The sequence below is a fragment of the Brassica rapa genome, chromosome A04 (genome assembly GCF_000309985.2).
Source record: "Brassica rapa cultivar Chiifu-401-42 chromosome A04, CAAS_Brap_v3.01, whole genome shotgun sequence".
In the NCBI taxonomy this organism is placed as follows: Eukaryota; Viridiplantae; Streptophyta; class Magnoliopsida; order Brassicales; family Brassicaceae; genus Brassica; species Brassica rapa.
The window spans coordinates 1,591,127-1,617,733 of NC_024798.2; the positions used below are offsets into that span (position 1 = coordinate 1,591,127).

General features: G+C 36.8%; 5 protein-coding genes, 1 long non-coding RNA gene and 1 pseudogene across 9 annotated transcripts; 3 read left to right on the forward strand and 4 right to left on the reverse strand.

Annotated features, from left to right (window-relative positions):
• Positions 1-35: 35 nt before the first annotated feature.
• Positions 36-2,252, forward strand: LOC103862962 (annotated as a pseudogene).
• A 517-nt stretch (positions 2,253-2,769) lies between these two features.
• LOC103862964 (probable WRKY transcription factor 69) lies at positions 2,770-4,573 on the reverse strand. Of its 2 annotated transcripts, none has more exons than XM_009140691.3 (3): positions 4,332-4,573; positions 4,108-4,251; positions 2,770-3,470 (listed from the first exon to the last, which is right to left on the reverse strand). In XM_009140691.3, the coding sequence occupies exons 1-3, from the start codon at positions 4,451-4,453 to the stop codon at positions 2,900-2,902; spliced, it is 837 nt and encodes a 278-aa protein (XP_009138939.1). In that variant the 5' UTR covers positions 4,454-4,573; the 3' UTR covers positions 2,770-2,899. The 2 variants fall into 2 exon arrangements, with proteins under 2 accessions (XP_009138939.1, XP_009138938.1); XM_009140690.3 differs by having other exon boundaries at positions 4,108-4,254.
• On the forward strand, positions 4,206-4,708 carry LOC103862963. Its single transcript, XR_631843.3, has 2 exons — positions 4,206-4,402; positions 4,508-4,708. It is a non-coding gene; the product is annotated as an uncharacterized LOC103862963 (long non-coding RNA).
• Positions 4,709-17,287: 12,579 nt separating this feature from the next.
• LOC103862966 (60S ribosomal protein L11-1) lies at positions 17,288-18,425 on the reverse strand. The gene is made up of 4 exons (XM_009140692.3): positions 18,216-18,425; positions 17,973-18,123; positions 17,695-17,890; positions 17,288-17,634 (listed from the first exon to the last, which is right to left on the reverse strand). Exons 1-4 carry the CDS (start codon positions 18,321-18,323, stop codon positions 17,436-17,438), a joined length of 654 nt encoding a protein of 217 aa, XP_009138940.1. The 5' UTR covers positions 18,324-18,425; the 3' UTR covers positions 17,288-17,435.
• A 675-nt stretch (positions 18,426-19,100) lies between these two features.
• Positions 19,101-20,151, reverse strand: LOC103862967 (multiprotein-bridging factor 1b). Its single transcript, XM_009140693.2, has 4 exons — positions 19,886-20,151; positions 19,690-19,773; positions 19,489-19,571; positions 19,101-19,416 (listed from the first exon to the last, which is right to left on the reverse strand). Exons 1-4 carry the CDS (start codon positions 20,025-20,027, stop codon positions 19,297-19,299), a joined length of 429 nt encoding a protein of 142 aa, XP_009138941.1. The 5' UTR covers positions 20,028-20,151; the 3' UTR covers positions 19,101-19,296.
• An 872-nt stretch (positions 20,152-21,023) lies between these two features.
• On the forward strand, positions 21,024-23,653 carry LOC103862968 (plant cysteine oxidase 5). Of its 3 annotated transcripts, none has more exons than XM_009140697.3 (6): positions 21,024-21,359; positions 21,610-21,860; positions 22,407-22,552; positions 22,749-22,902; positions 22,995-23,198; positions 23,291-23,653. In XM_009140697.3, the coding sequence occupies exons 2-6, from the start codon at positions 21,758-21,760 to the stop codon at positions 23,410-23,412; spliced, it is 729 nt and encodes a 242-aa protein (XP_009138945.1). In that variant the 5' UTR covers positions 21,024-21,359; positions 21,610-21,757; the 3' UTR covers positions 23,413-23,653. The 3 variants fall into 3 exon arrangements, with proteins under 3 accessions (XP_009138945.1, XP_009138944.1, XP_009138943.1); XM_009140696.3 differs by having other exon boundaries at positions 21,030-21,359; positions 21,605-21,860; XM_009140695.3 differs by lacking the exon at positions 21,024-21,359 and having other exon boundaries at positions 21,374-21,860.
• A 130-nt stretch (positions 23,654-23,783) lies between these two features.
• On the reverse strand, positions 23,784-26,556 carry LOC103862969 (ribosomal L1 domain-containing protein 1). The gene has a single exon (XM_009140698.3). The coding sequence runs from the start codon at positions 25,146-25,148 to the stop codon at positions 23,961-23,963; it is 1,188 nt and encodes a 395-aa protein (XP_009138946.1). The 5' UTR covers positions 25,149-26,556; the 3' UTR covers positions 23,784-23,960.
• Between the last annotated feature and the right edge of the window lie 51 nt (positions 26,557-26,607).

Below are 26,607 nucleotides of genomic sequence, written 5' to 3' on the forward strand. Positions count from 1 at the left end.
ATTAACTTTGAAGTAATAGAAAACCAATCTTTTCTTTCCTCCACGTTCAGCGACGAGGATCGCTCTCTCTTCTCACGCCTGTCGACACTTCTTAAAATCAATTTTCTCCAAGGGCCCCTCTATTTTCAATCTATCTCAGTGATCTACTCGCAAAGAAGTCTAAGCCAGGTATGTATGTCATCTTGAATCTTACTCTTCCTCTCAATTGTGATCAAGATTTCATCTTTAGAGTATCTAGGCAACGATATATCCTAGAAAATTTATCTAAAGTCTTAGACTTTGATTCATTATGGTAACCGTTAATGTATCTCTGTTTTGGATCGTTACATCGAGATGCTCTGTTTGCAATTTTGCTCTGTTTTTCTGATAAAACAGAGTTGCTCTGTTTCTGATAAAACAGAGTTGCTCTGTTTCTGATGATGATTATGTTTTTGTTCTCTGCTCCTAATAATGATTTCATTTGCAGTAGTTTCTGAGTCATGGCTGGCCAAAACGCGCGTTTGAACGTGGTTCCCACCGTTACAATGCTCGGCGTGATGAAAGCTCGTCTCGTTGGCGCCACGAGAGGCCACGCTCTCCTCAAGAAGAAGAGCGACGCTTTAACCGTTCAGTTCAGAGCCCTCCTCAAGAAAATCGTTACCGCCAAGGAATCAATGGGAGATATGATGAAGACATCCTCTTTCGCCCTAACCGAAGTCAAGTACGTCGCCGGCAAAAACGTCAAACACGTCGTCCTTGAGAACGTCAAAGAAGCTACCCTCAAAGTCCGGTCCTGACAAGAGAACATCGCCGGCGTGAAGCTCCCAAAGTTCGACCACTTCTCCGAAGGTGAGACCAAGAACGACTTAACCGGTTTAGCTAGAGGCGGACAGCAAGTACAAGCGTGACGTGTGGCTTAAGTTAAAGCTATCGAGGTGCTTGTCGAGCTTGCTTCTCTCCAGACTTCGTTCTTGACGCTTGATGAAGCGATCAAGACGACTAATCGGAGGGTGAAGGCTCTGGAGAATGTGGTGAAGCCGAAGATTGAGAATACGATTAGTTACATCAAGGGGGAGCTTGATGAGCTTGAGAGGGAAGATTTCTTCAGGTTGAAGAAGATTCAGGGGTACAAGAGGAGGGAGGTTGAGAGACAAGCAGCTAATGCGAAGGCGTTTGCTGAGGAGATGGTTCTTGAAGGGATCTCTATGCAGAGAGGTATATCGATAAACGCTGCTAGGAGCTTGCTTGTTGGTGGTGGTGAGAAGGATGCAGGCATTATTTTCTGAATTTTATGAATTATTTCAATAAGTTTGAAGATGTATTACTGATGATATAATTAACTTGATGTATACTCTAGTTGTGAATGTATCGGAGTTCATTGCCGGTTTAAGATGCAGGTCCATGATGTGTGTACATGAAACTTACTCAGGAGAGAAGAAATGGCATCACACACTAAGGCAAATTCTTGGCTTAATGTATCAGCTTCAACGCCAACGGTATCAGTATAAGTAGAGAAAGAATAACTCAAACCAAGAAGGGATATAAATTTCATTACAATACAAAAAAGCTTGTCATAACCCTTGTTTGTATGTATGTTTCAAAAAAAAAAAAAAAAAAAAAAAAAAACCCTTGTTTGTATGTAACAAGAAAGCCATTCATTCAAACATATGTTTATCGAGCCCAAGGAAACAGTGATGCTTATTCCTTGCAAACATATGTTTCATGAAGAATGTACAGTTTCATGGTTATAAAACCTAATCTATCAAAACACTGCAGTTATGTATATATAGTTTAAAAAAAACTGTAGATGTTACACTGATGATGACAGTAGTAGCTTGATGTATCCTTTCCGGTTTGGCATTAGTTGAATGAAGGTTTAAGTTCATTATGACAACTATATATAACACACAAATGTACACGGTACATGCGTTGACTTTTCTAGTATGATTCTTCCTCAACATCACAACCACTTTAAGATTTAGGTCATGATGTGTGCATGGTACTTGCTCACGAGAGAAGACATGGCATTATCACACTAGGGCGTTTTCCTTGCTTAACTTATCAGCTTTTACGGAATTAATATAAGTGGAGAAAGAATAACTCAAAGCAAGAAAAGTGATATGAACTTGCATTACAATTACAAAAACTTTCCATCCCTTTATTTCTAACAAAATAGGCCATTTATTCCGCTATGAACAACACCAGAAATAATAACTACTCTGATGCTCCAAATCAATACGATAGATATGACTCGGATACAAAATCATCATCAGGTCCAGGAGTGATTTAGTCAGTAGACTTTCTTTCTTAATCGTATATATATTAATGTCTTGATTCTTATACTACAGAAACAAAAACTCAAGAAGCGAAAGAAAACTCAAGAAAAACTCTGAAGGTTATTCCGGTGAGGAAGACCAGAGAGATGCAGAGGATGTTTAGAAGACTTTTGAGTCTTTGAGCCCAAGGAAACAGTGATGCTCGCTCACCCCATGCAAACATATGTTTCACGAGGAATGTATCGTTCAAAGGACAGTCACTTTGAGATTCATCATTCTCAAGCCGACAAGACATGACTATTCACCGGGTGTTAGCTCAGATCTTGCCGGAGACATGACAGTGAACAATCTCTTCATTTTAGAGTTTAGACGTAATCTCGGTGGTTCGAGCAATGAGGAAACTTTCCTTTTTGGTTATCCTCGTCGACTGTAAAATCAAATATATGACAAAATTTTCTTTTAACAACTATAACTATAAACGTTACATAACTATCTTTTTTTTTACATATCTATCTTTGTTATATCAAAAACGTTATATTATTTTATTATTATTATTATTAATGAATCAAATATGAATCCACCATTGATACACCTTTACAGTGGGACAAAAAAACTTTCCTTTTATAGCTTTGGCTACACACAACTCATCTAGAACTATCACAGAAAGGAACGGCGCCAAAGTCACATCTCTGTCGTTGCTCCTCTGTAGCCACCGTTCCACGGCGGAACACGGAGGCACAATCAGGCAAATCACCGAGATCACCGTACAGTGATTCATCTTCCTCTCCGCCTACTGAAAAACCACTCTCTAGTGTCACGTCGAGGAAACTCCCACCGTAAGAAGATGAACCAGAGGATGAGGAAATGGACGCGTCGTAGAACCACCCGAACTCGTTGAGTTCGCCGTAGCAGCCACCTAAGAGCAGCGGAGAATCCACGTGGCTCAGGTCTAGCCCCACCGGTTCCTCTGCGGCGGCGGTTACTTCCTCCTCTTCTTCGTCATCTTCTTCTTCCATGTTTTCTTCTTTCTTGGCGGCTTTTAGGACGACGGAGCTTGTTCTGTGGTGGTGGTGGGATTTGTTGTTAGCTGCGGAGGGGAAAGGGTGGTTGTGTTCACATGCGTAAGTTATCATGAGCTTTGAGGGGTCCACACGACTTCTCTCCACCTGCTTCCTCGCCGGACAGCCTTTTGAACTGCTACATCTGTAATAACCCCTGAGAGATCCACACACAAAAAAGTGATTAACTTTTAGTTATGTTTTACAAAATCAAATTAATTAACTGGATCACACTCAAATTAACAAAGTAAACAATGATTAATTTTTAATGAAATTTACGTTTATGAACAATTTTTAAAAAATTACAGAAAGATTACAATGGGTTAGCTTGATAACAATTTTTGAATAACTGCAATCAAATAAATTTTTTTTTTTTAATTCCAAAAATAAAGTAAGTACAACTTTGAAAAACATAAAATATTGGCACGTTAAACACGTACATAAATGTAAAATGCTTTTCCTTTTTGTGCGCATTACCCTTTGTAGCTTTGTCTTGATTAGAATCAAGATCTAGACCTATTTTAATATTTTCATCACCCCTAAGGTTATTATCATCAAAGTAAAGCAAAACCTTATAGATAATTTAATTTAACTAATGACTCATCAAATCGTTTGGTAATTTAAATTTGTTAACATTAATAAAGAGACCAAGAATGAAGGAGATGGCGCGTGAAACCACGCAATATCAGACGCGATCCGTTATTTTAAAAACTCAACGATGTGCGTATGTTAGCCCAACCACCGTCTACACTTAACATACGCAGCCGCCACTGAGGATAAAAAGGTAATTGTACCTGGGATAAGGCGAACCTTTGATCGGCTTTTGTCCGTACTTTCTCCAAGCCCAGGAATCAGACGGTGGATATACCTCACCTCTACTCTTAGATCCTTCCACGTCAGCAATCGGAACCGAGACAACTCTCTTCTCCATGTTCCTCCTACTACACACAACCATCACATTTTCAGACCATTGTTTTGAGAAAAAACATTAACAATTCGTAAGAACATGGAGCAAAACCTCTTCTTGGGAGTTGGTTTTGAGATCTTGGAGTCTTCGCAAGAAGAAGGAGATTCAGGAACGACGTCGTTGTAAGTCTCATCTTCTTCGTCGTCAGATTCTTGAATTCCTCTATGGTGCATGGTTGATCTCTCGACCGTACGATTAAAGAGAACGAATAATGTTTTTGTTTTCAGTTGATGGAGATGATTAGGAAGGTGATTAGCGAGAGGGTTTTAATAAACGAGATGTGGTTATTATTCTCGACTTGTTTTTTGGGACGTGCAGGCAAATATCAAAGGTGTTATACTATTATTATATTCGGTATTTGTATTTTATTTGAATAGAATATGACCAGTTGTATTCTAGTCATTTGTTTATTTCTTTTGAAAGGTTCTCTCGTGGGAATTATTATTTAATTATTATACTATAAGGCTTGCTTATTGCTGATCAAATCTAATATATTAAAACAGAAGTAATGACTTCTTTTCATGTGTGATTTTTTTTAGTTTGGACCATTACTATAAAATATCATATTTTACATAAGTTCATTATTATATCTTTTAATATCTTTATCTTTTTATTTGAAATACAAATGAATATATTTAAAATGTTATAACAAAATCGTTTTAAAATCTTCTTAGAATCTTTTTAAATTTACTTTCAAAAATTAGTTAGTTTTAATTTAAATTATCATAAAATATCATTAGAAATAAAAATTGAATATAGCTTTAGTTTATAAACGAAAATTTAAATAAAATGAAATTAATTAATTTCAAAAATACATTTACTAAAATTTTTAAAGATTTTGTTAGAAATAAATATTTATTTCTATTTTAATTTTTTTCAAATTCGTTTTCTAATAAAATAAAAATCATGATTTTTTGTTGAGTGATATTTTTATTTGGACCATCATTTAAATTTTCTATTAAATGTATATCACTAATGCTAATATATATAATATTTTTAATCATAATATCTTTTATATCTTTTAATTTTTTAAAAAAAATTTAAAATTCTAACAAATCTCTTGGAAAAGATTATAATAAGATCTTAATTGTCATAAATTGAATATAAATATTTTCAACTAATTTTGTAGTTAGTAATGAAATGTTAATAAAAGAATAAAATTATATCCTATTTTATCAATTTTATAATAATATCTATCATTTTAAAATAAAAACGTTATATTGAACAAAATATGATAAACTTATTTTAAATTGATAAGTTAACATATTTTATTTTCATAAATATAAAATATTTATGCTAAAATATAATATGTTGGTAGAACGGGTTAATATTAGTAAACTATATAATACATGTATAAAAATTTCTCTTATCTTAAACTTTTTAATATAAAGTAATTTATTATATAAAATTAATAAACATTAAAAATAACTAAAAAGCTAGCGATTTGAATTACGGATCATGATTATAATAAATTAAATACAAAATTATTTTCATATATATTGTTTCATGCATTAAAAAAATTAGTTTAGTAATCAAAAGCAAATTCAATAGGACAAATATATAATAAGCAACATATATATGTGATGATTTTAATTTAAAGCATGAAAACTATAAAATTATTATATTTGGCATAATTATACAAATATTTAAATATGTGAGTAACATTAAAAAAAAATATAATAATTATGTAAAACAAATATTTATATATATAAATGTGAAAATATATATCCGCACGGTTGTGCGGGTGGAAATCTAGTGATTTGTTAAATTAGCTGGACATCTTGATTAAGTCTATGCAAATCTTTATTTTAATTTATCCGCATCTGATCTAGTGTAGACTGTGATTTTAAATTTTTTGCTGTCCATGTAATAGAAAAGAAAATTATATATGCACACACACACACATGCTCGTTTTTGTACTATCCAAAATGAAGCTAAGTACAATTAAACTAACTCTAGTTAATTTAAAAAACTCACAAATCAAAGATGATATAAACGCATGATGCTGTTAAGTTGAAACTATCAACTTTTAAGTGGGATCTTAAGCTGTCTAGTGAATCCGATTAGTCTGTTTGTGACCCCTTAAATAATGAGTTGATTTGGTCTATGTCAATCTCGCGGGATGAATCATGTTGAGAACTTGCCATGATATTTTTGTATACATTAATGCATATTTATTAGTTTGTAATTAGTAACTAATTTGGGATATATATATATATATATATATATATATATATATATATATATGACCTCAAAAAGACCTTAGAAACCTTATATTAAAGGTCTGGTATATATTTGTCCAAAAAAAAAAAAAAGGTCTGGTATATATATAAAAGTATTTGGGTGGAGAACGATCGTGGAGAAATAATTATCTCAGAAACTAATCCATCTGGGTTAATTTCTATAAAAAAGTAATTTTCATCCAAAAATTATAATAGTTCAAAACTTTGTGTATAATATTCTTCTTACCGATATTGCTCAAAACAAAACAAAATATTATATAACAAATTAATTCGTTATTAGTTAGTTTTAAATTGAAAATATATATAATACTATATCAAATGAATATACCGGTTAAAAAAAATTTGAGTTGTGGTCCGAACTGAGTCAAAGAACTATCAAAGTTCATATCATAAAATGAAAGAAACCAATACTAGCATTTGAAAACTTGGAATAATAAACTGAAGAACCTTACACAAACTACTAATTTACATCAGTTGTATGCAATGATTTGTTTGCTTTTGTGTTTTGGCTCGTACCATCCAATAAAAAGAGGTTATGAGATCTTAACCAAAAAGTTCGCAGAGAGCGATGGACCCTTTCTATGACAAATAGATGTAGTTTAAGATTGACACATCTGATTGTGTTTGTGCAGAGATTTGGCTTTAGATAAAAGCTGCAACTTATTTGTGATAAAGAGAAAATGTATTTATATCGAAAATATGACTTTATATATATTTTTATAAATGTGTGCAGAAAGTTGGCTGTCAATGACTCTGTAGTATAATATGTTGGACAGTTGGAGCAAGTCAAGATCCATCCAGTCATTATTAAATTGTAAATAATAAATAGATAAAAAGTTATAATTGCTTGTGTCACAATTATTAGTTTAATTACTCCATTATTGTCTCCAACGTCTGTCATAATGCAGCCAAAGTTTTTATTTTCTGGTTGTATAAGTTATTCATTAATTTATATATGAAAATGTTTTGATTTGGTCATATTTCTCTTCATGATAGTTAATGTGGAACCAATCAATAATTTGCTCGAATCTGATGCAGTTGAGAATTGACAATGGAAACATGATTGGATAATGTTGTTGCTTTTGTGTTATATTATAATGGTGTACAAAGTACAAGGTAATTTGTAATCGACACGTCTTGTTATAAATATGCATATAATCACATAGTCAAAGATTCTTACAGGAAAACAAAAGTAAAAATGTATTTTCTCGCATTTGTTCGATAGTTTCACGTTGTTTTATGCGTTCAGTATATACCCAATTGGATTAAGCAAAATCTGAAAATACGGTAAGAAAGTTAAACCGAGCTCTAATCCAGTTAAGATGAGTTTTGTCTTTAATCTTACAGAAATAACCGGAATGTCATGCGATCATAAATTGAAAAAGGGGAATGTAAAGCAACAATTGAGGAGGAGGAGGAGGAGGAGGAGGAGGAGGAGGAGGTTGATATCTTATAGTCTCTCTCCTCCTTCTCTCTTAAACCAAACAGAAAACCCTAATCGTGAGTCTTTTCCGGCGGCCGCCGCCTCCTTTACGCGGCCACCGGACCTCTAATGTACCAACAATACCACAATCGAATGGTATGTCATTGTAGCATTTTAGGATCGAATCCACAAGGAACTAGTGACCTATAACACCAAGAATACACAAGCTTTCTTAATCTAAGCAAACAAGAAGATGGATGATTTGTAACAAGCTAAGATCCTAGAAATATAAACAAGGTGATCTCAAATCCAATCAAGAAATAAGTGCAAGAACTTTCAAATGCTAAGGATGGATTCATGGGTAAGGATAATTGATATAAGGTGATCAAGTTTCAATCTAAAGGTGTCAACTTTCAAACAATCTATCTACCTTAGGCCTAGACACAATCCTAAACAAACTCTATCCCTAGATGAATGCTCATTTACCTAGATAACTCAAGCATCAAATCTCTTTGGTTGAATGTTATCTAAGTAATCATTAATCTCAAGTCTACTAGCCATCTTAACACCTTTAACAACAAATCCCTTTGGTAAAGGATGTTAAAAGCTTAGGAGAGTTGGTTCAGGCATTTCATCAAACACCTTCCGGGTATGAAATGCCTAGAGCTCAACTTTAGAGAGGCCAACTCTAGAGTTGCATTAAAAGCACTCTAATAGCAAGGAACAAGATGGATCTATACTAAAACACTTTAGATCTAGTTTAATCACCCTAATCTACCTTAACCCATGAATCCAAAATGTGTCTACTCAATAATCTCCATGAGAAACCTTAAACCCATGTAAGGATCAAGGCTAATCATGTTAATGAGCAAGAGAAACACAATTATAAGATGAAGTACTTCCTCAAATTATAGAAAGATTCAAGCTTTTACAAGTTTAGACAAAGTCTTGAGAGAAAATGAGATAAATTAGGGTTTTTGGAGGCTAAAACTATTTATAAGAGGTCTAAACTCGTCTGGTTCAGTTGAATTAAACCGGGTCAAACCGGATTAAACCGGTCAACACATCTTGAAATCGCTTCTTTGTCTTCTCCGAGCGGGTAACGCAACCCGTTTCACTAATCCGCTCTGATACTGACATCGAGTTTGTCCAAGTGCGCGCGGCTTCTTCTTCCCGCGTTGCAGGTCCGCTCCAAGGTGCGTCCGAGATACAGTGATTTCATCGACCCATACTGTCAAGCCGTTGTGGTTCATGCTCGATTCTTGCCTTCCTCGTCTCAAGCTTCAGCCGTCGTCTCCTTCGTCGTCACTGGCTCACGGCCTCTCTATCTCCCGTGGCCGTGCTCAGAATCTCCGCCGCGGCTCGTCTCACTTCGCCACGAACCACCACAAACTCCTTCTTCCTCGCCAGGATCCGCCATGGAGGCTCCGGAATCGCCGTCGGGAGTCGTCGCTTCAGTCTGCTCGTCACGGAGGAAGAAGCTCGTGCAACAATGGTGGATTTTGGAGTTTTTGCACATCTGGCCCTTCACCTTTTGGATAAATACGACTTGACCCAAAACTATTATAATTGCAGAAACATCCTCTTGATTCAGCCCCAAACATTTTAATGTTGCAATCTAGCCCAATCGAATATTCTGAATTCACATCATTGGTCCCTGGACTTTTGTTGGTTTCCAAATCAGCCACAAAGTCTTGAATATACAAGAACAACCTCACATTTTGGCTCCAAACTTCCATTTGTGCAATCCAACCCCTATGATATGCAAATGAGTATGCAAATGCAACATAAAGACCTAAATGCAATCTAAAATGATCATATTAAACTTAAATATGAATCTAAAATTCATTAAAATCATGAGATATCAACTCCCCCACACTAGTCCTTTATTTGTCCTCAAGTAAACATTCAAGATCAATCAAAGAGGAGAGAATTGAAAGTAAAATACATAACCAAAAGAGTAACTTTCTAGCCTTCAACCTAACATCCTAAGAGAAACATAGCAAATAGCATGAGCAACTCTCTTAGTACACTCTAGATTCTCAAGGCCTATCAAGACTCTTATGCCTCAACACAAGTCATTTACTCATCAATCAACAAGTTCTTTAGCCAACCCTCACATTCATTTAAACAAGCATACAAGGTGAGTTCTTGCAAATGGGCACATGATCTCAATCATTTGGTTTGGTGAGAGAAGATGGTCAAATGTGAAGAAAGATGGGTTTCAAATGCATTTATTTATAGTGACTCACACTCAAGAATAGGAGCAAGATCATTATGCAAAATTTATCTAAGAAAAGGAGCAATTCATGCATACAATGACTTGTTCTCATCATTCTACCCCATTCCTAAATGATTTCAAGCTCTACCCTTCTTCTTTTCATCATCCCAAAACCCAAAAATACACTCACTTTCACCTCTCACCCAATGAACACATTTTCATTTCTTATTTTAGCCAACTAGGATTTTTTTTTTTATTCACTCAGCTCTTTTATTTTTTCTTTTCCCTACTCTTTTCATGTTTTTTTTTATTCTAAAGGGGATTCTATTTATAAACACAAGAGTTTTTTTTTTTTTTTTTTTAGATCCCTAGTGGCTTTCTTTCCTTTTCTCACTCTTTTTGGTTCATTTCTTTTCACTTTCACTCACATCCCAATCCCAAGATCAAAAGAATTTAAGCTCACAAACTCAACAACCATCCTAGAGGCTAGCCTAAATGAGGTCCTAATGCTAGCCAAAGATGAGAACAACTCATTGTCGCTCCTAATACTCTCAAAATTTTGCACATGACATGCTATCAATAAAAGGCCTCACTGAAGCAAATTAATGTTGGCTTCAAAGAATGGTGAAGGTTAATAGGTATGGAAGTGACATTTGGGTTAACAAAGATTGGAACAAAGAGAGAAAGATAACCCAAATGTGTATAATATCCATGATCAAGTATGCAAATGCCCATATGCAAGAGAGATTATGTTCATTAAGCCCTAGTTCATTTGGAGTTGGTTTCAAGAGCAATGCCAATCATCAAGCAAACAACATGTTTCAAGAAGAGTTTTCAAGGCTCGAAGCTTACAAGCTTTTTCAAGAGATGCTTAAGCTACTTGATATGTTTAGCTAGGATGTCAAATTGAGTTCTAGATATGTGTTCTTTACAAGGTTTCTCCCAATGCATGAATACAATCTAAATGCTTCTAGACTCAATCCTAAAGATGCAAATGGATCAAGTGAAACTACATGAAGATTTTCAAAAATAAATCAAATTTTTATGGATTTTCTATGCAAATAAGTATTCACAATGCAATGCATGAGACTCATGGCAAGTAAACAAAACAGAAAATGATGTGAGATAGTAGACTCTCCCCCAAACTTACTTCACACAGTCCCTTGTGTGAGAGTAAGCTCAAAGAAGAGATCCAAAGGAAAGAAATAAACATGAAAACTAAATATGTACAAGGTTGGAGTGACACTTACTTGAAGTTATTGGCTGAATTGGGTGGTAGAGGACCCTTGGCCTCAGATTTATTTCACTTGTAGACATGGGCTGAAGCGGAGAAGGCAAGTGTCTAGAGTCACAATGCTTCACATCAGCCATGGTAAGTAAGACTTGACCTAAAAAACCTCAACCACGCTTATTAAATAACCTAAAAAGAAAAAATAAAAAAAAATATATAGAATGGATAAACATGAGATTTCCTCCCAAGTGAGCTTGTTTTAAGCCTCTAGCTTGACTTTGTGTGCTTGTTAATCATAGGTATCAAAAGGTTGAGCCAATGCACCTTTGGTCCTTCTCCTACAAGAACAAGGAACCAAGTATGCAAAGGAGCACACTACTATCCATGGAAAATAGATAGATTTTTCCTCAAAGAGCTTCACTAAAGATGTGACATGAATTATGAAATGCTCCTTGAGGTTCAGATGGTCATGAGAATCAAATGCATATGGTGGAAACATACAGTCAACTACAGGCTCAAACAAGGTTTTAACAAAGTAGTCAACTCTATCTCCATCAATCAAGTAATACACAATGCTCACATTCTCATGATAATTTTTGACAAGGGGGTTTTCTATCCTAAGCAAGAGCATATCCACATCAAGTTCATCCCCTAAATCAGCAAGTTCAAGAAGAGGTCTAGGTTCATTAAGCATCAAAAACTCATACTCAAGATCAATTGAAGCACAAAGATAGTTCTTGTCAAAACAAACTTCAATATGATCTCTAGCAAGCTTTTCTATTCTCAACTCATCTAGCTTCCTAGTTTCACATATTAGATCAAGACATTCATTTATGAGCACAATAGAATCAAGATCATGGGCAATATTCTCACCACAAGGCAAGCAAAGTTCCTCAAGTTGAAGTTCTAGAGTGGAAATTCTTGTACCTTCCAGCTGGGATGGTGGAACCCAATACATTACCTCTTTAAGGTCATAAGCAACATTGAACTCATACTGTGTAACCTCCCTTCCTTCATGCTCTGCTTGATCCGTAATAAGCTCCACCCGGATCCTTCGTGCTAGGGATGTCTTTGCTGACTCCGGGTACTTCTTCTGAAGCTCGTTTAACGTCACAAACTGTGCTGGTGTGAGTATACTTGCATCAAAGGGTGGTGGCTCCACATACACATATGGCTCATCTTCGATGTGATCTTCCTCTTCTTGTGGCTTCTCAAAACAGCTTGAAGCCATCACTCAAGAACAAAAGCTAGAAGTAAAGGTTAGTAACTATACAAAAGAAAAACAAAGCAAGAAAATAAAGCTTAGTCTCAAGAAAGATTAAAGTCCTAATGATAAATCTACTAGTTCCCCGGCAACGGCGCCAAATTGATTACGCGTTTAAGCACACACCAATTAACCTAATGTGCCAACAATACCACAATCGAATGGTATGTCATTGTAGCATTTTAGGATCGAATCCACAAGGAACTAGTGACCTATAACACCAAGAATACACAAGCTTTCTTAATCTAAGCAAACAAGAAGATGGATGATTTGTAACAAGCTAAGATCCTAGAAATATAAACAAGGTGATCTCAAATCCAATCAAGAAATAAGTGCAAGAACTTTCAAATGCTAAGGATGGATTCATGGGTAAGGATAATTGATATAAGGTGATCAAGTTTCAATCTAAAGGTGTCAACTTTCAAACAATCTATCTACCTTAGGCCTAGACACAATCCTAAACAAACTCTATCCCTAGATGAATGCTCATTTACCTAGATAACTCAAGCATCAAATCCCTTTGGTTGAATGTTATCTAAGTAATCATTAATCTCAAGTCTACTAGCCATCTTAACACCTTTAACAACAAATCCCTTTGGTAAAGGATGTTAAAAGCTTAGGAGAGTTGGTTCAGGCATTTCATCAAACACCTTCCGGGTATGAAATGCCTAGAGCTCAACTTTAGAGAGGCCAACTCTAGAGTTGCATTAAAAGCACTCTAATAGCAAGGAACAAGATGGATCTATACTAAAACACTTTAGATCTAGTTTAATCACCCTAATCTACCTTAACCCATGAATCCAAAATGTGTCTACTCAATAATCTCCATGAGAAACCTTAAACCCATGTAAGGATCAAGGCTAATCATGTTAATGAGCAAGAGAAACACAATTATAAGATGAAGTACTTCCTCAAATTATAGAAAGATTCAAGCTTTTACAAGTTTAGACAAAGTCTTGAGAGAAAATGAGATAAATTAGGGTTTTTGGAGGCTAAAACTATTTATAAGAGGTCTAAACTCGTCTGGTTCAGTTGAATTAAACCGGGTCAAACCGGATTAAACCGGTCAACACATCTTGAAATCGCTTCTTTGTCTTCTCCGAGCGGGTAACGCAACCCGTTTCACTAATCCGCTCTGATACTGACATCGAGTTTGTCCAAGTGCGCGCGGCTTCTTCTTCCCGCGTTGCAGGTCCGCTCCAAGGTGCGTCCGAGATACAGGATTTCATCGACCCGTACTGTCAAGCCGTTGTGGTTCATGCTCGATTCTTGCCTTCCTCGTCTCAAGCTTCAGCCGTCGTCTCCTTCGTCGTCACTGGCTCACGGCCTCTCTATCTCCCGTGGCCGTGCTTAGAATCTCCGCCGCGGCTCGTCTCACTTCGCCACGAACCACCACAAACTCCTTCTTCCTCGCCAGGATCCGCCATGGAGGCTCCGGAATCGCCGTCGGGAGTCGTCGCTTCAGTCTGCTCGTCACGGAGGAAGAAGCTCGTGCAACAATGGTGGATTTTGGAGTTTTTGCACATCTGGCCCTTCACCTTTTGGATAAATACGACTTGACCCAAAACTATTATAATTGCAGAAACATCCTCTTGATTCAGCCCCAAACATTTTAATGTTGCAATCTAGCCCAATCGAATATTCTGAATTCACATCATTGGTCCCTGGACTTTTGTTGGTTTCCAAATCAGCCACAAAGTCTTGAATATACAAGAACAACCTCACATTTTGGCTCCAAACTTCCATTTGTGCAATCCAACCCCTATGATATGCAAATGAGTATGCAAATGCAACATAAAGACCTAAATGCAATCTAAAATGATCATATTAAACTTAAATATGAATCTAAAATTCATTAAAATCATGAGATATCAACCTCCGTTTCCATTTCCGTTTCTCTGTTTGTGTCTCTTTCTCATTTCCTGCGTTGTTCTCGGTAGAGGGAGATGTGTGTCTTCGTTTCAGATCTGGTGCGCTGCTGTCAGATCTAGGCTTCTCGGTGGCTGGAGTCGCTTGAGGACGGCTTCTTCCGGCGTTGGGGTCAGTCTCTGTCTGGTGTAGTGTTACTGGAAATTTTCCCGTGACAAAAACATCCTTCTCCGAGCATGGTGGCGCGTGCTGCACCGTCAAGCGCCTCGTCGGTCTTGTCTCTCTCTTGGCGTCGTCTGGTGATGAGTGAGGCTGTGTGTGGTGTTGGGGTTATGGCCTTGCTGGTTTCCGGTTATGTCGTCTTCTCTCTGTCTACTCTGAGGATCCGCTGTCGAGTTCTCCGGTGGTGGTGGCGCGTAGGGTTTCGTCGGTGGTGGTGCCGTTGGGTTCGCTGTCCGTGTTCTCCTAGTGGCTTCGGGTTGATGTTTTGTTGTCTATGGTTCGCTTGAGCGTTAGCTTGTGCTTCCGTATACTCATGACATCCCTCAGATATATGTGGTGAAGGTGTTGTGGCCTGCTCTGTCACCTTGCTCTACTCAATAATTGCAATATCATCGTGAATGTGTCTTGAGGCTGTTTGCAGCTCGTGTGATTTTCTTGTGAGATAATTGGGCTACAAGCCCCTAGCCAGGCTTTGGTTTTGTCTCCTCCGGAGGGTTGTCTGTTTTTCGATCCGTCTTCTCTATATGGGTTGCGGTTAGATGGGTGTATACGGTCCTGGTGGAATGCAATAGAGGCGGTAATCTCTAGCGCAAACCACTGAACGACGGCATCGTCGGACTTCAGCTTCTCCTCGTACCGCCGGTGGTTTCTTCTTCCGTGCTAGGCTTCGGAGCTCGAGCTTGGATTCTATGCTTTGGTTCGCTATGGGGTATCAGTCGGAAGCTGTAGGAGTCGTAGCATTCATGGTTTGAGGGCGCCCTTCTCTCGATAGCTCGCGGCAACTGATCGGTTTTCTCATCTAGGTTCAAAGTAGTTTGGTCCGAGGCTGTCTCGTTATCAAACTGTTTAGTCACTTTGTTGTATTGCTTTTAGATTCAGTCGTTGATGTTGTCCGTAGTTGTTTCGGTGTCGTGTTGTTGTTTACTTACCCGCTACTAGTCTTCTATTGTAATGTCTGTCAAAAACGAAAAATTGGTATAATATTTTAACATTTTACCAAAAAAAAAAAAAAAAAAAAAAAACAATTGAGAGGTTCTCAAATTAAGGTTCTGTCAAGTGTATGTACATAAATTTATGACTTATTCTTAGGTCCACCCCCTAGGGTAGGTTCACCAACCAATAAAATTGTCTTATTTTATATTCGATATCTTTTAAAAAAGGAAACAAAATATTGTCAAATTATATTATATTTTTAAAATTAAAAGGTAAAAAAAAAATTACAAAAAAAAATATTTTACGTCGTCAGTATAACATTAAACCCTAAACCCTAAATTTTAATCCATAAACCCTTAATCCTTAATCCTAAACCTTAAACCCTTGGATAAACTCTAAACTCTAGAATGAATCCTAAACTCTAGGATAAATCTTTAACTCTAAATCAAAATCACTATACACTAAAACATTCAAGCGTTTAGGGTTTAGGGTTTTAGTCGTTTTTTATTTAGAGTTTAGGATTTATCCAAGGGTTTAGGGTTTACCCAAGGGTTTAGGATTTACCCAGGGGTTTAGGGTTTAGGATTTAGGGTTTAGGATTTAGGGTTTAGTGTTTTGTTGACAACATTAAAAATATTTTTTTTTTATTCTTTTTTCTGTAACTATTATTTTTTTTTACTTTTTTATTTTAAAAACATATTATAATTTAAGAATATTTTGTTTTCTTTTTTTTAAAAGATACCGAATTTGAAATAATGAAATCATATTGGTTGGTGAACCTAGAGGTTTATCATAGGGGTGAACCCAAGAATGATTCTAAATTTATTTGTATTTCATTATAAGTATCTTAAAATCATGAGAACTTATCTCAACGTATTCATTTATTAATACTTTTCTTATAACATTCTGAGAACTTTTGTGAGAAAATTATACTGGAGTTGTTTTAAACAAATGAATTGTTTTTTGTTTTCGTTTAAAATTCAAACTGTGTATGTTTGACAAGAAACTTTATTCAAACTATAATAAAATATATTAAATAACATATTTTCTATGTTTTAATACAAATTATTTTATGAACATTGTTGTTTTAAGATATAAATTATTTTATATTTCTCTAATTTTAATATTTATTGATTATTGTATAACCAATTAATCATGTTAATTTTAATCTTTAGTTGAATTATATTTGATTTTTACATTAAATATATAAATAATATTTTTTGAAAAAAATAGTTTTCTGTTTTTGATTAAAAGGACTTATGAAATAGCTGAAGTATATCAACATTATATTTATTTCTTAAAAAAAACTGAATCAGAGTAGAGCCAAAACAAATTCAGAAATAATTTTGAACAATCAAGTCAAAAATATCAATGAAGATTTTCTAAAAGAAACATTCCCTTGAAGAATCGTCTCTCATAGTTGTTGAGCTATGGAATCTTGTTTTACAAAAATGGTTTGAGTTAACTTAATTACATCTAAAGGTTGTCCAAAAAAAACCCACATCTAAAGAACGTTCATTACCTTTCAGTTAAGAAATTAACATTCATATAACTAGTTTCAAAATAAACGATTAGATGAATGTGTTTTAGCTCTCTATACCTGTTTTAATGGCAATCATTGTAGATAGGTAATGTCTATAAATAAAACTCAAATGTCTGAAGAACAAAAAAGCAAAAACAAAACTGATAAAATACGATTCGAACCAGGTGGACAAAACACAAATATCTGTTTGAGACATCTTTTGTTGTCTAACCAGTAATGTTCTGAGACTTGTTGAGAATGACTCCTTCGTATTTAACTTGGAACCACTTCATGGCATCATCCTTCGTCACTCTGTGCTGGATTCCAACACGAGCCTTGCATCTTCTGCGACGAGCCACACGGTAACCAGGACGCTCAAGAACAACATAGAAGTCCATACCGTAGATTCCAGTCGACGGGTCATACCTGAGATCAATGAATGATTACACAAAACCCATCTTTCTAAGTTTGTGTCTAAACACTTACTTGATACCCAAATCAATGTGCTCCTGGATACCGAAACCGAAGCAACCAGTGTCGCTGAAGTTCCTCCTCAAGAGCTCATACTCTTTAACCTTGAGTCCACTCTCAAGGAGCTGCATTGCCTTGTCTCCCCTTACGGTAACGTAGCAAGCAATCTTCTCGTTACGTCTGATACCAAAGGAACGAACAGTGTATCTTGCTGCAAAACAGATTGCAAAGACAAAACTCAGAACAACAAGTAACTAAACATGAACAAGCTGGTTGTCCTAAACATGACTAACCTTTGGAGAAAACAGGAGTCTGGCCACTCAACTGTTCCAGCACCTTGGAGGCTCTGGTGAGACGATCTCCGCTCTCACCGACGGAGATGTTAAGCACCAGCTTCTGCACTTTGATGTCCCTCATTGGGTTCGATAGCTTCTTCTCCGACGCCTGTTTCAACCCCACCAAAACACGAAAAGAAGAATCAGTACCACAATCTTTACTAATAACATCGAAAACACAAGAAGGGAACTGCGACGGACCATTTGGGATTCCGGTTGCGAGAAAACTCCGGCGGACGAACGGTTAAAGCTGGAAGCGAAAGAGAGAGCGAAGAAGCGGCAGCAAAATATATAAGCCCTAGATCTCATCTGACTACTGAAATGACGACTTTATCCTCGTCCTTCCAACAAGGCCCACGTTCCCCTCACGTGACTTAGCGGTTCTTAACATTTGGTTTCGGTTTATACCCGGATACCCGGTTTGCATCCAAAATAGGCGAGGATTGGCCATAGATATATTGAGATTTGCTCTGTTATTTTTTTCTTTTTGAGCAACCAGTTCTCCGTATTATTCCAAAATGATTTTGATGACTAAAAGTCGTCATAGCTTAAATGTTACGAGAACTACTGAAAAATACCCGAAACTAATGGAACCGAACCGAAAAAACCCGAAAAACCTGTACCGGAACCGGATGTGATCCGAAAATAACAGGTTCTTTTACAGGTTTTTTATTTTTAAACCCGAACCGACCCGAACCAAGATACTCTCAAGTACCTATTGGGTATAAATTTTCTAGACCCGAAAGAAACCGACCCGAAGATCCGAATATTTGTTATTTTTCTGGTTTATTGGAACCGACACGTGCTTTACCGAGTGAACTAGTCTGATCCAAGCTAAACGTACCAGAGCAGCCACTAAGCTTTGAACCTGACCTACGGCTTCTCACTGATAGAACCGGTGACTGCACCACGTCTGCCACTTGAGCTCTGTAGTCAGCTTCTGCTTGCACACATTGCTAGGATTGTCCTACCAGTGTCGGATACAATATGTTTAGTTGTATACTACTTTGTCTCAGCCTACGTAGTAGATTAGTTAAGTACGAATTGAATCACGATGTTGAATTCTGAATTACACTTGTGATAATGAGGATATGCAAAGAGAACGAGCGGATTATTTATAAAGACAAAAGGTTCCAAACAGCTTTTGTTTCTTTGATTTCTTACAAACCATAAAAGATTCCAAGCAGAACTCTCCACTAAACCATTAAACCAGGCACACAGTTCCTATAGCATAGACTGTAGTGAAACGGCGACTAGCTTTTCTTTTGAGGAGCTTTTGTTATTACTTCTTTCCACGGAGTTTAGCTCCAAGTGCCCTCTCCAGCTTAATAAGGATCTGCTGGTTCGGTATTGCTTTCCCAGACTCGTACTCTTGGATCACTTGCGGCTTCTCATTGATCAACTACACCAACCAACACATCTTCATATTAGCATCATCATATCAAGAGGAAACAAGAGAGAAAGTAGTGTATACTTGAGCGAGTTGGGACTGGGTGAGCTTCTTCTCCCCACGGGCTTGCATGATGGCTTTCTTCAACTCAGTAGGCACACGTTCATCTGAAAATTTTAAACAAAAACCATTTAACAAAAACCAATCAACAAACAAAGATACTAAACTAGAGAAAATGAAATTAATGATATTAATCGAGGACGCGGAGGTTTAAATACTACTCACGAGCTAAGTTCTCAGTGTCATCATCAAGCATCTTGGTGTTCAAGGAGGTGCCGCTTGAAGCCGCCTTGTTCGTTCCAGCATTATCTACATCGCAATTCCATAACAGATACATCAAAACTCATCTCGATTCAATCGCCCAAATCTAAACCTAAACCAGATCTAAAAGAAAACACAAAGATCGAGAAGGAAGACAAACGTTTTCTGACGGATTCGATTTCGGCGCCGCTTCTCCGAGCAGCGTTGACGGTCTTCTCGTCGCGCTTGGCGGCAGCGTTGGGGGTCTTCTTACGGATCACCACGGGCTCCCAGTCCTGAGTCATCGGTCCTACTCCTGCCATGTCTTCTAATCCTTCTTCTTCAAACCGCCTTTCTAGGGTTTCTTCCTTCTTCGTGGATAATGAGAGAGAGAGAGAGAGAGATTCTGGATAAACAATATATCGTTTTGCAATTTTATATCTATGATATTTTCTGGGGGTAGTTTAGTAAATAGTCAGCATTGATGGGGTCTACCGCGAATACTCAACAAAATATCTTTTTGCCCAGACACTGAGGCTTTCTTAAAGCCCGTTTAGACCTGGTAGTAGAGAGGCCGAAAAATAAAACGGGCTATTAACTTCTTACCATAATCATCTCAATTATAAGATCATTTTTTTTTACACTGTTTAATTATACGTTACAAACTATGATAAACATTACATTACATAGACGAACTACAGCGGATAATTCTACCTGCATCATCTTGAGCCGCCTTATAAAATTTATTCATGACGGTATTTCTTTGCGTCATGCGGAAGATTTCTCTTTAACATTTTATCCAATTTTCTGCATAATTCATCTTTTTAGAAATTGAAATCCAACCTCCTAGTGTATAAGTATTAATGAACTCCTGATCAAATTACCGGACCAAAAGAACTTCCACATGAGATCATATCTAATGTAATTTATTTTTACTTTTAAAAATAAAGAAAATTTATAATAAATATAAAATTTACTCTCATATATTTCTTTTAAATAATGTACCTAAATTAGAGAAAATTTCTTCCCTATACAAATAGAAGTATAGTGATTTCTGTTTTAGGTGAATAAATAGAAATAAATTGGAGTAGTTTTATTTCTAAATGTTAATTATAGAAACAAATATAGAGATAGATCAGAAATACTCAAAACAAAACTGTGGGCTTTGCAAAGTAAAATCCACAAATGGTTACTTTTTTTTTCTACAGTAACTTGGATTATTGATTAGTACGAGATTTTGTTTGATTCTTTTCTCAATTTTGGTTGCATATATATAGGAAATACAATCAATGCCATTAAAATGTTGTCACATCTTCTTTACATAACTCAATCAATTTGTATATATGTAACTTTAACGTGTGTGTAACTGTTAAAAAAAATACAGCTGTAATTGTTGGTGTCTTCTTCTTTCCTTGACTTCCTCCTTACTACAAAAGAAAACGCCAGTGGGGATTGATTCGAGGTGATAAAAGCAAGGGTTTAAATTGACTGTTTCGAAAAGTAAGGGCGAAGAAAGTGAATCTCCAGATTGTTTAATGACTTAGAAAGCAAAAGAGACAAAACAGGATCAAATTCTGATTCCGATTCAATTCTCCTTCTTCTTCTTCTTCCTTCGCCGTTCTTCTGATTTTTTTTTTCACTCATCTGCTCGAAAGGTCCCTCTCTCTCTTTGTCTCTGTCTCTGTCTCTGTCTCTTTAATCATTTGAAATTGAAATCCACTTGTCTTCTCCTCCTGCTTCTATTTTAAGCTGTTCCTATTGGTTGTGAACCATTCATTTCGATTTGAGATTTAGTGAAAGCAATATAAACTTTCTTTTTTAAATTCGACGTGTCAAGAAAAGGTTGATTATTTACTTGATTATTTGTGATATCTGTTTAAAGTTGTTGTCTTTTAATCAGGGCAGTGCTTGAGAATCATTTGAAGAAGGTGATTTGATTGGTCTATGTTGTTGCCCTTTTGTAATAATAATATATCTGGTGGAACTGGGAACAGACGCTGCCCATTTATCAAAGTTCAAACCTTTTATTTGAGCTTGGGGGAAGTATTGTAACATGCCGTATTATATTCAGAGACTTTTCAATACTTGCAAGGCATCTCTGTCTACTAATGGACCTGTGTCTGAGGAGGCCTTAGACAAGGTTCGCAACATGTTGGGTACGACTACCTTTTTTTTTTTTTTTGTTTGAAGTTTCTTTCACTTTTGTCTTCTTTACACATCACCTTAGCTTGCTACATCGTGTTCTTTAGGAAACTTTTGTTGAGCATTGTGTCTATAATGGCAGTGCTATTTGAGTATCTCAGTTTCTTGTGTCCTTAGACTACCGTTTTTTTGAGGTTTCTTTCATTCTTTTTGTCTTCAGTTTTTGAGCTTGCTTCCATCGTGTTCTTTAGGCACTCTGTTTTGCTCATGTTGTCTGAACCGCACTGCTATTTCGCCATGTGTTTAGGAACTTTTGTTGAGCATTATCTCTGAATTGCAGTGCTATTTTGGTTTTTTTGAACTCTCTTATGTGGCTAGACTACTCTTGTAGCTGTCTTGCAAGTTTTCTCTTAAGTTTCTTCCATTTTTGAGCATTATGTCTGCATTGCAGTGCTGTTTTGAGTATCTCAGTTTCTTGTGTCCGTCGTTAGGCTACTGTTGTTTATCAGGTGACTATTAATAGCAGACGTACGTGATACTTGGTATTTTTTTTATTTCAGAGAAAATCAAGCCGTCTGATGTTGGTCTCGAACAGGAAGCTCAGTTGGTTCGTAACTGGTCTGGTCCTGGGAACGATCGCAATGGAAACCATAATTCTCTTCCAGCCATTAAATACCTTCAATTACATGAGTGTGACAGCTTCTCGGTATGCAAACTTTCTTTTGAGATTGCTGGTACCATTATGTTCAAAGAAGTGCACCATTCATGGCTATGAAAATCTAGATGACCTGATAGTGTTTAGATAGAAATGCCGTTGATAGGCTTCTCATGTTTTCGAATTTGGTATGGTTTTCTTGATTTTCTTGTCTCTGCTTAGGACTTGATCATTATTCTTCTGTCAGATTGGAATTTTCTGCATGCCACCTTCGTCTATCATACCACTCCATAATCATCCAGGCATGACAGTGGTAAGCAAGCTAGTCTACGGCTCAATGCACGTGAAGTCATATGATTGGGTTGAGCCTAATCCATCAGAGCTAGACGATCCATTACAAGGTAAAACATGTAAAACCGCCCAATGTAACCTCCGTATAATTTCAGTAACCCATCTCTGATTGATTAATCTATTTTTCTCATTTTATTCATAGCAAGACCTGCAAAGCTTGTCAAGGATACTGACATGACGGCTCCTTGCCCAGCCACCACACTGTATCCAACAACCGGTGGCAACATCCATTGTTTCAAAGCCATTACTCACTGTGCAATCTTCGATATCTTATCTCCTCCATACTCTCCTACTCATGGAAGACACTGCAACTACTTCCGCAAATCCCCAATACGTGACTTGCCTGGTAACCATAACACAAACTTAACCAATACACACCACCTTAGTGTTTCTACTTTCATGTTGTTGTTGATGATGATGATGGTCTGTGGAAACTAGGTGAGATTGAAGTGATGAATGGAGAAGTGATATCAAATGTGACATGGCTTGAAGAGTATCAGCCTCCAGATAACTTTGTGATATGGAAAGTTCCTTACAGAGGTCCTGTGATTAGGAAATGAGACTATAAAAAGGAGCAGAAAGAATGAGAAGAAGCTTATCATCAGGAGAATAAAATGTGGTCAACCATTCAGAAGGCCTTGTGGTCAAGAAGTTCTCAGTGACCAGTTTCAGCCTATTTCATTATATGATAAAATGTTATACTACTACTTACATCTTTACTATCACTTTACTAGTTCAGTATGATAAATTTTTTTTGTTAGAACAATTGCTCACAAACAATGTATTTTAGTTTCAACTATCCTTTACCTTCCCCTTTTTCATCTTTATATATCAAAATCATAGACTTGATAGTTCATGTTGTGGCTAAAAGTTTGCCATGAGACACCTTCTAGTAAAAAGTTTGGAGTGTTAACCTAACCTTGCGTGAGCATATTGAAACACTTGTTTATAATGAAAGTCAAATAATAAAGGTTCAAAACTGATAACAGGCGTATGTTTCCTCCACATGCAAGAGAAGCATCAGTACAAGAAATGGAAGACAACACAATGTAATCAGCACTACAATTTAAAAAAACATAAGCAAAAACCATGAAGATCTTCCATTTCCTTACTTTCTAACCACACTCTTCTTCCTCTTAGGTGTCGTCAAAGACTCTTGTTTCGTAACCTTTGTCTTCTCCTTCGGCTTTAACTCATTCTCTTTCACCTTCCCCTTGGCCTTGGTCACTTTCTTCTTAGGTTTCTCAGCCTCTGCAACCTCACTCACCTTCTTCCTCTTCTTCTTCTTACCACCACCGGACTCAACAACCTCATTACTCACCTCAACATCACCAATCTCATCATCATCAAGCACCTCAGAGACATTACTATCCATATACCTAACCTCATGAATCCTCCCCTTCTTCTTCTTCTCCCCTTTCACCACACCACTCTTCTCCCCCTCTTCCTTAACAACAACAACACTCTTCCCATTCCCACCATCAATCTTCATCTTCAAATCCGGCACACTCTGATACACAGGCAACGCCACACTCTCCGCCAACTTCAAATGCAACGACCGAACATACTTCCACTTCCCCGGCAACACCTCAACAACCCCACTCAAAGTCTCCATCACATTCTCAACAACCTCACCCCCTTCCATACACAACTTCCCAACCTTCACCACACTACACGTCCCCGTCCTCACAAAGAACATCGCCGACCCGCACGCCCTCTCCACCTGCTCCTTCCAGTTCCTATGCTTCAAGTCAACAGCTGCTGGTAACTTCTTGGAAGTGAAAAACTTCTTCCCGATCAGCCTCGGCAGGAGAGGGATCACTCTCCGGTCCGCGAAGAACATCTCGTAGGAATCGCACAGCTTGCGCTTCGACTCGAAGGCCTTGTAATCGCTCCTGAGCTTCGAGAGCTTGAGGATCTTCGTGATCGGGACGTTATCGGATTCGATCTTCTTCTTCGCGTCTTCTTTCGTTAAACCGCTTTTAGGCCTGTCGTCGATGATGAGGCAGAGCTCGGGGGAGGAGGAGGAGGAGGAGTCTTCGGAGGTGTTGATGAGAGGGTGAGGGAGGGGGATGCGGTGAGGCTTCGTGCGGTTTGTTTGGGGGATTTTCTTTAAGGTGATGATTAGGTAGATGAACTCGTCTTGCTCCAGGAGCTGTGGCTTCTCTGTTTTTGATTTCTCGCTTCTCCATTTGAGTAGAGCGGTGACGGCGGTGTCGACGGTCTTGGGGCTTACTCTTGAAGATGGAACAAGTTCCTCTGGGTGGTGCGGCGGCGATGCTACGGTGGTGGTCATTGAGATTAGGGTTTTAAGGAAGAGGGAGAGAGGGAAGAAGGGTGTGATTTAAAGATTTATACGTTGCTGATTCTGTGCCCTGGTAGTTAATGGGCCTGACTCTTTCGGCCCGTAATTCATTTTCTTTGAACTTATGGGCTCAAATTTTAACCATGGTTGTATTTTTGTGATTTGTCTCTTTTAGTGGTCAAAATCTCTTTTAACTCTCTCTCTCTCTCTCTCTGTTTTTGAAAATATTTCGTTTTGGAACATTGATGGTAGAGATATGTCTGGAACAGATTGATAATTCGATTTGATATGAGATTATATGTAATGATAATTGACAGTTTGAGATGGGATTATTATAATGATATGATTAAAAGGTTAAGATTCTTAGTATTTTGATTTGATTTTTGTACTAGTTTGTAAATTTTAACTTTCAAGTAATTAAAATTTTACAAGTATAGAAGGATAGATATATCTATGATAACCAAATGAGCATATAACAAATACTTCAAAAGGGATTCAGCATCAATAAAATAAAAGACTATAAAATACTAACATTTAGTGTTTGGTACACACTGCACTGCACTGTTTACTATAAAGCTGTTTGCCTTTATTTCATGTTCTTCAACAGAAAAATCAAACGTTACGACCTTTTTCAAAAAAAAATTGTGTGTTCTCTGTCCCCTAACCAATTCAAAATGTTCAAATTGCATTTATGTTTGAAACTAGAAAGTTCAAATTGCAACAACGTATACACATTGACTTATTGGAATCATATAACAGTGTTGACTTCATTGGATGCTACTAACATTATTAAAACACAAAAGCCAAGTCGTTATAACTTCTAAGCTCTATAGATGCCACTCTATATAAACACAGAAGTCAAGCCAAGAGAAGAAAGATTTCTTATAAGAGGAAATGTGTAACTGAGTCCTCAAGTAACTTGTGACTAGGACACACCATTTCCTTCACTTTCTCTCCCTCTTTATATATCTTAAACGTTGGAACTTTCTTGATGCTCTCTGCTTTCGCCAATGCCAAGCTCTCGTCCACATCCACCTATAGGCGAAACATACCCAGTTTAAAAACCATATCTCGTTATGTAACAACATAAGGTTGAGCATAAGAACATGTGGTCTCGCCTTGTAGAAATGTACTAATGGATATCGCAAGCACAAGGTGTTAGACGAATGGAGATATAACATCGCTTAGTCGGTTTGATGATGATTTGAAGTGGTTACATACAGTAACCTCTTTAAATTAATACTCTATAAATTAATATACACTAAAAATCTCTATAAAATAATATAATTTTATACTTCAAATTGAGTTTTTGGTTCAATTAGTATATTAATAAATTAATATATTTATAAATTAATAAAAAAATATAGTTTTAGTGTAATCCTAACATTATTAATTTATAAAAGTTCCACTGTATAATGAAAATGTATGTTATTCAACTTTTTTTTAAATG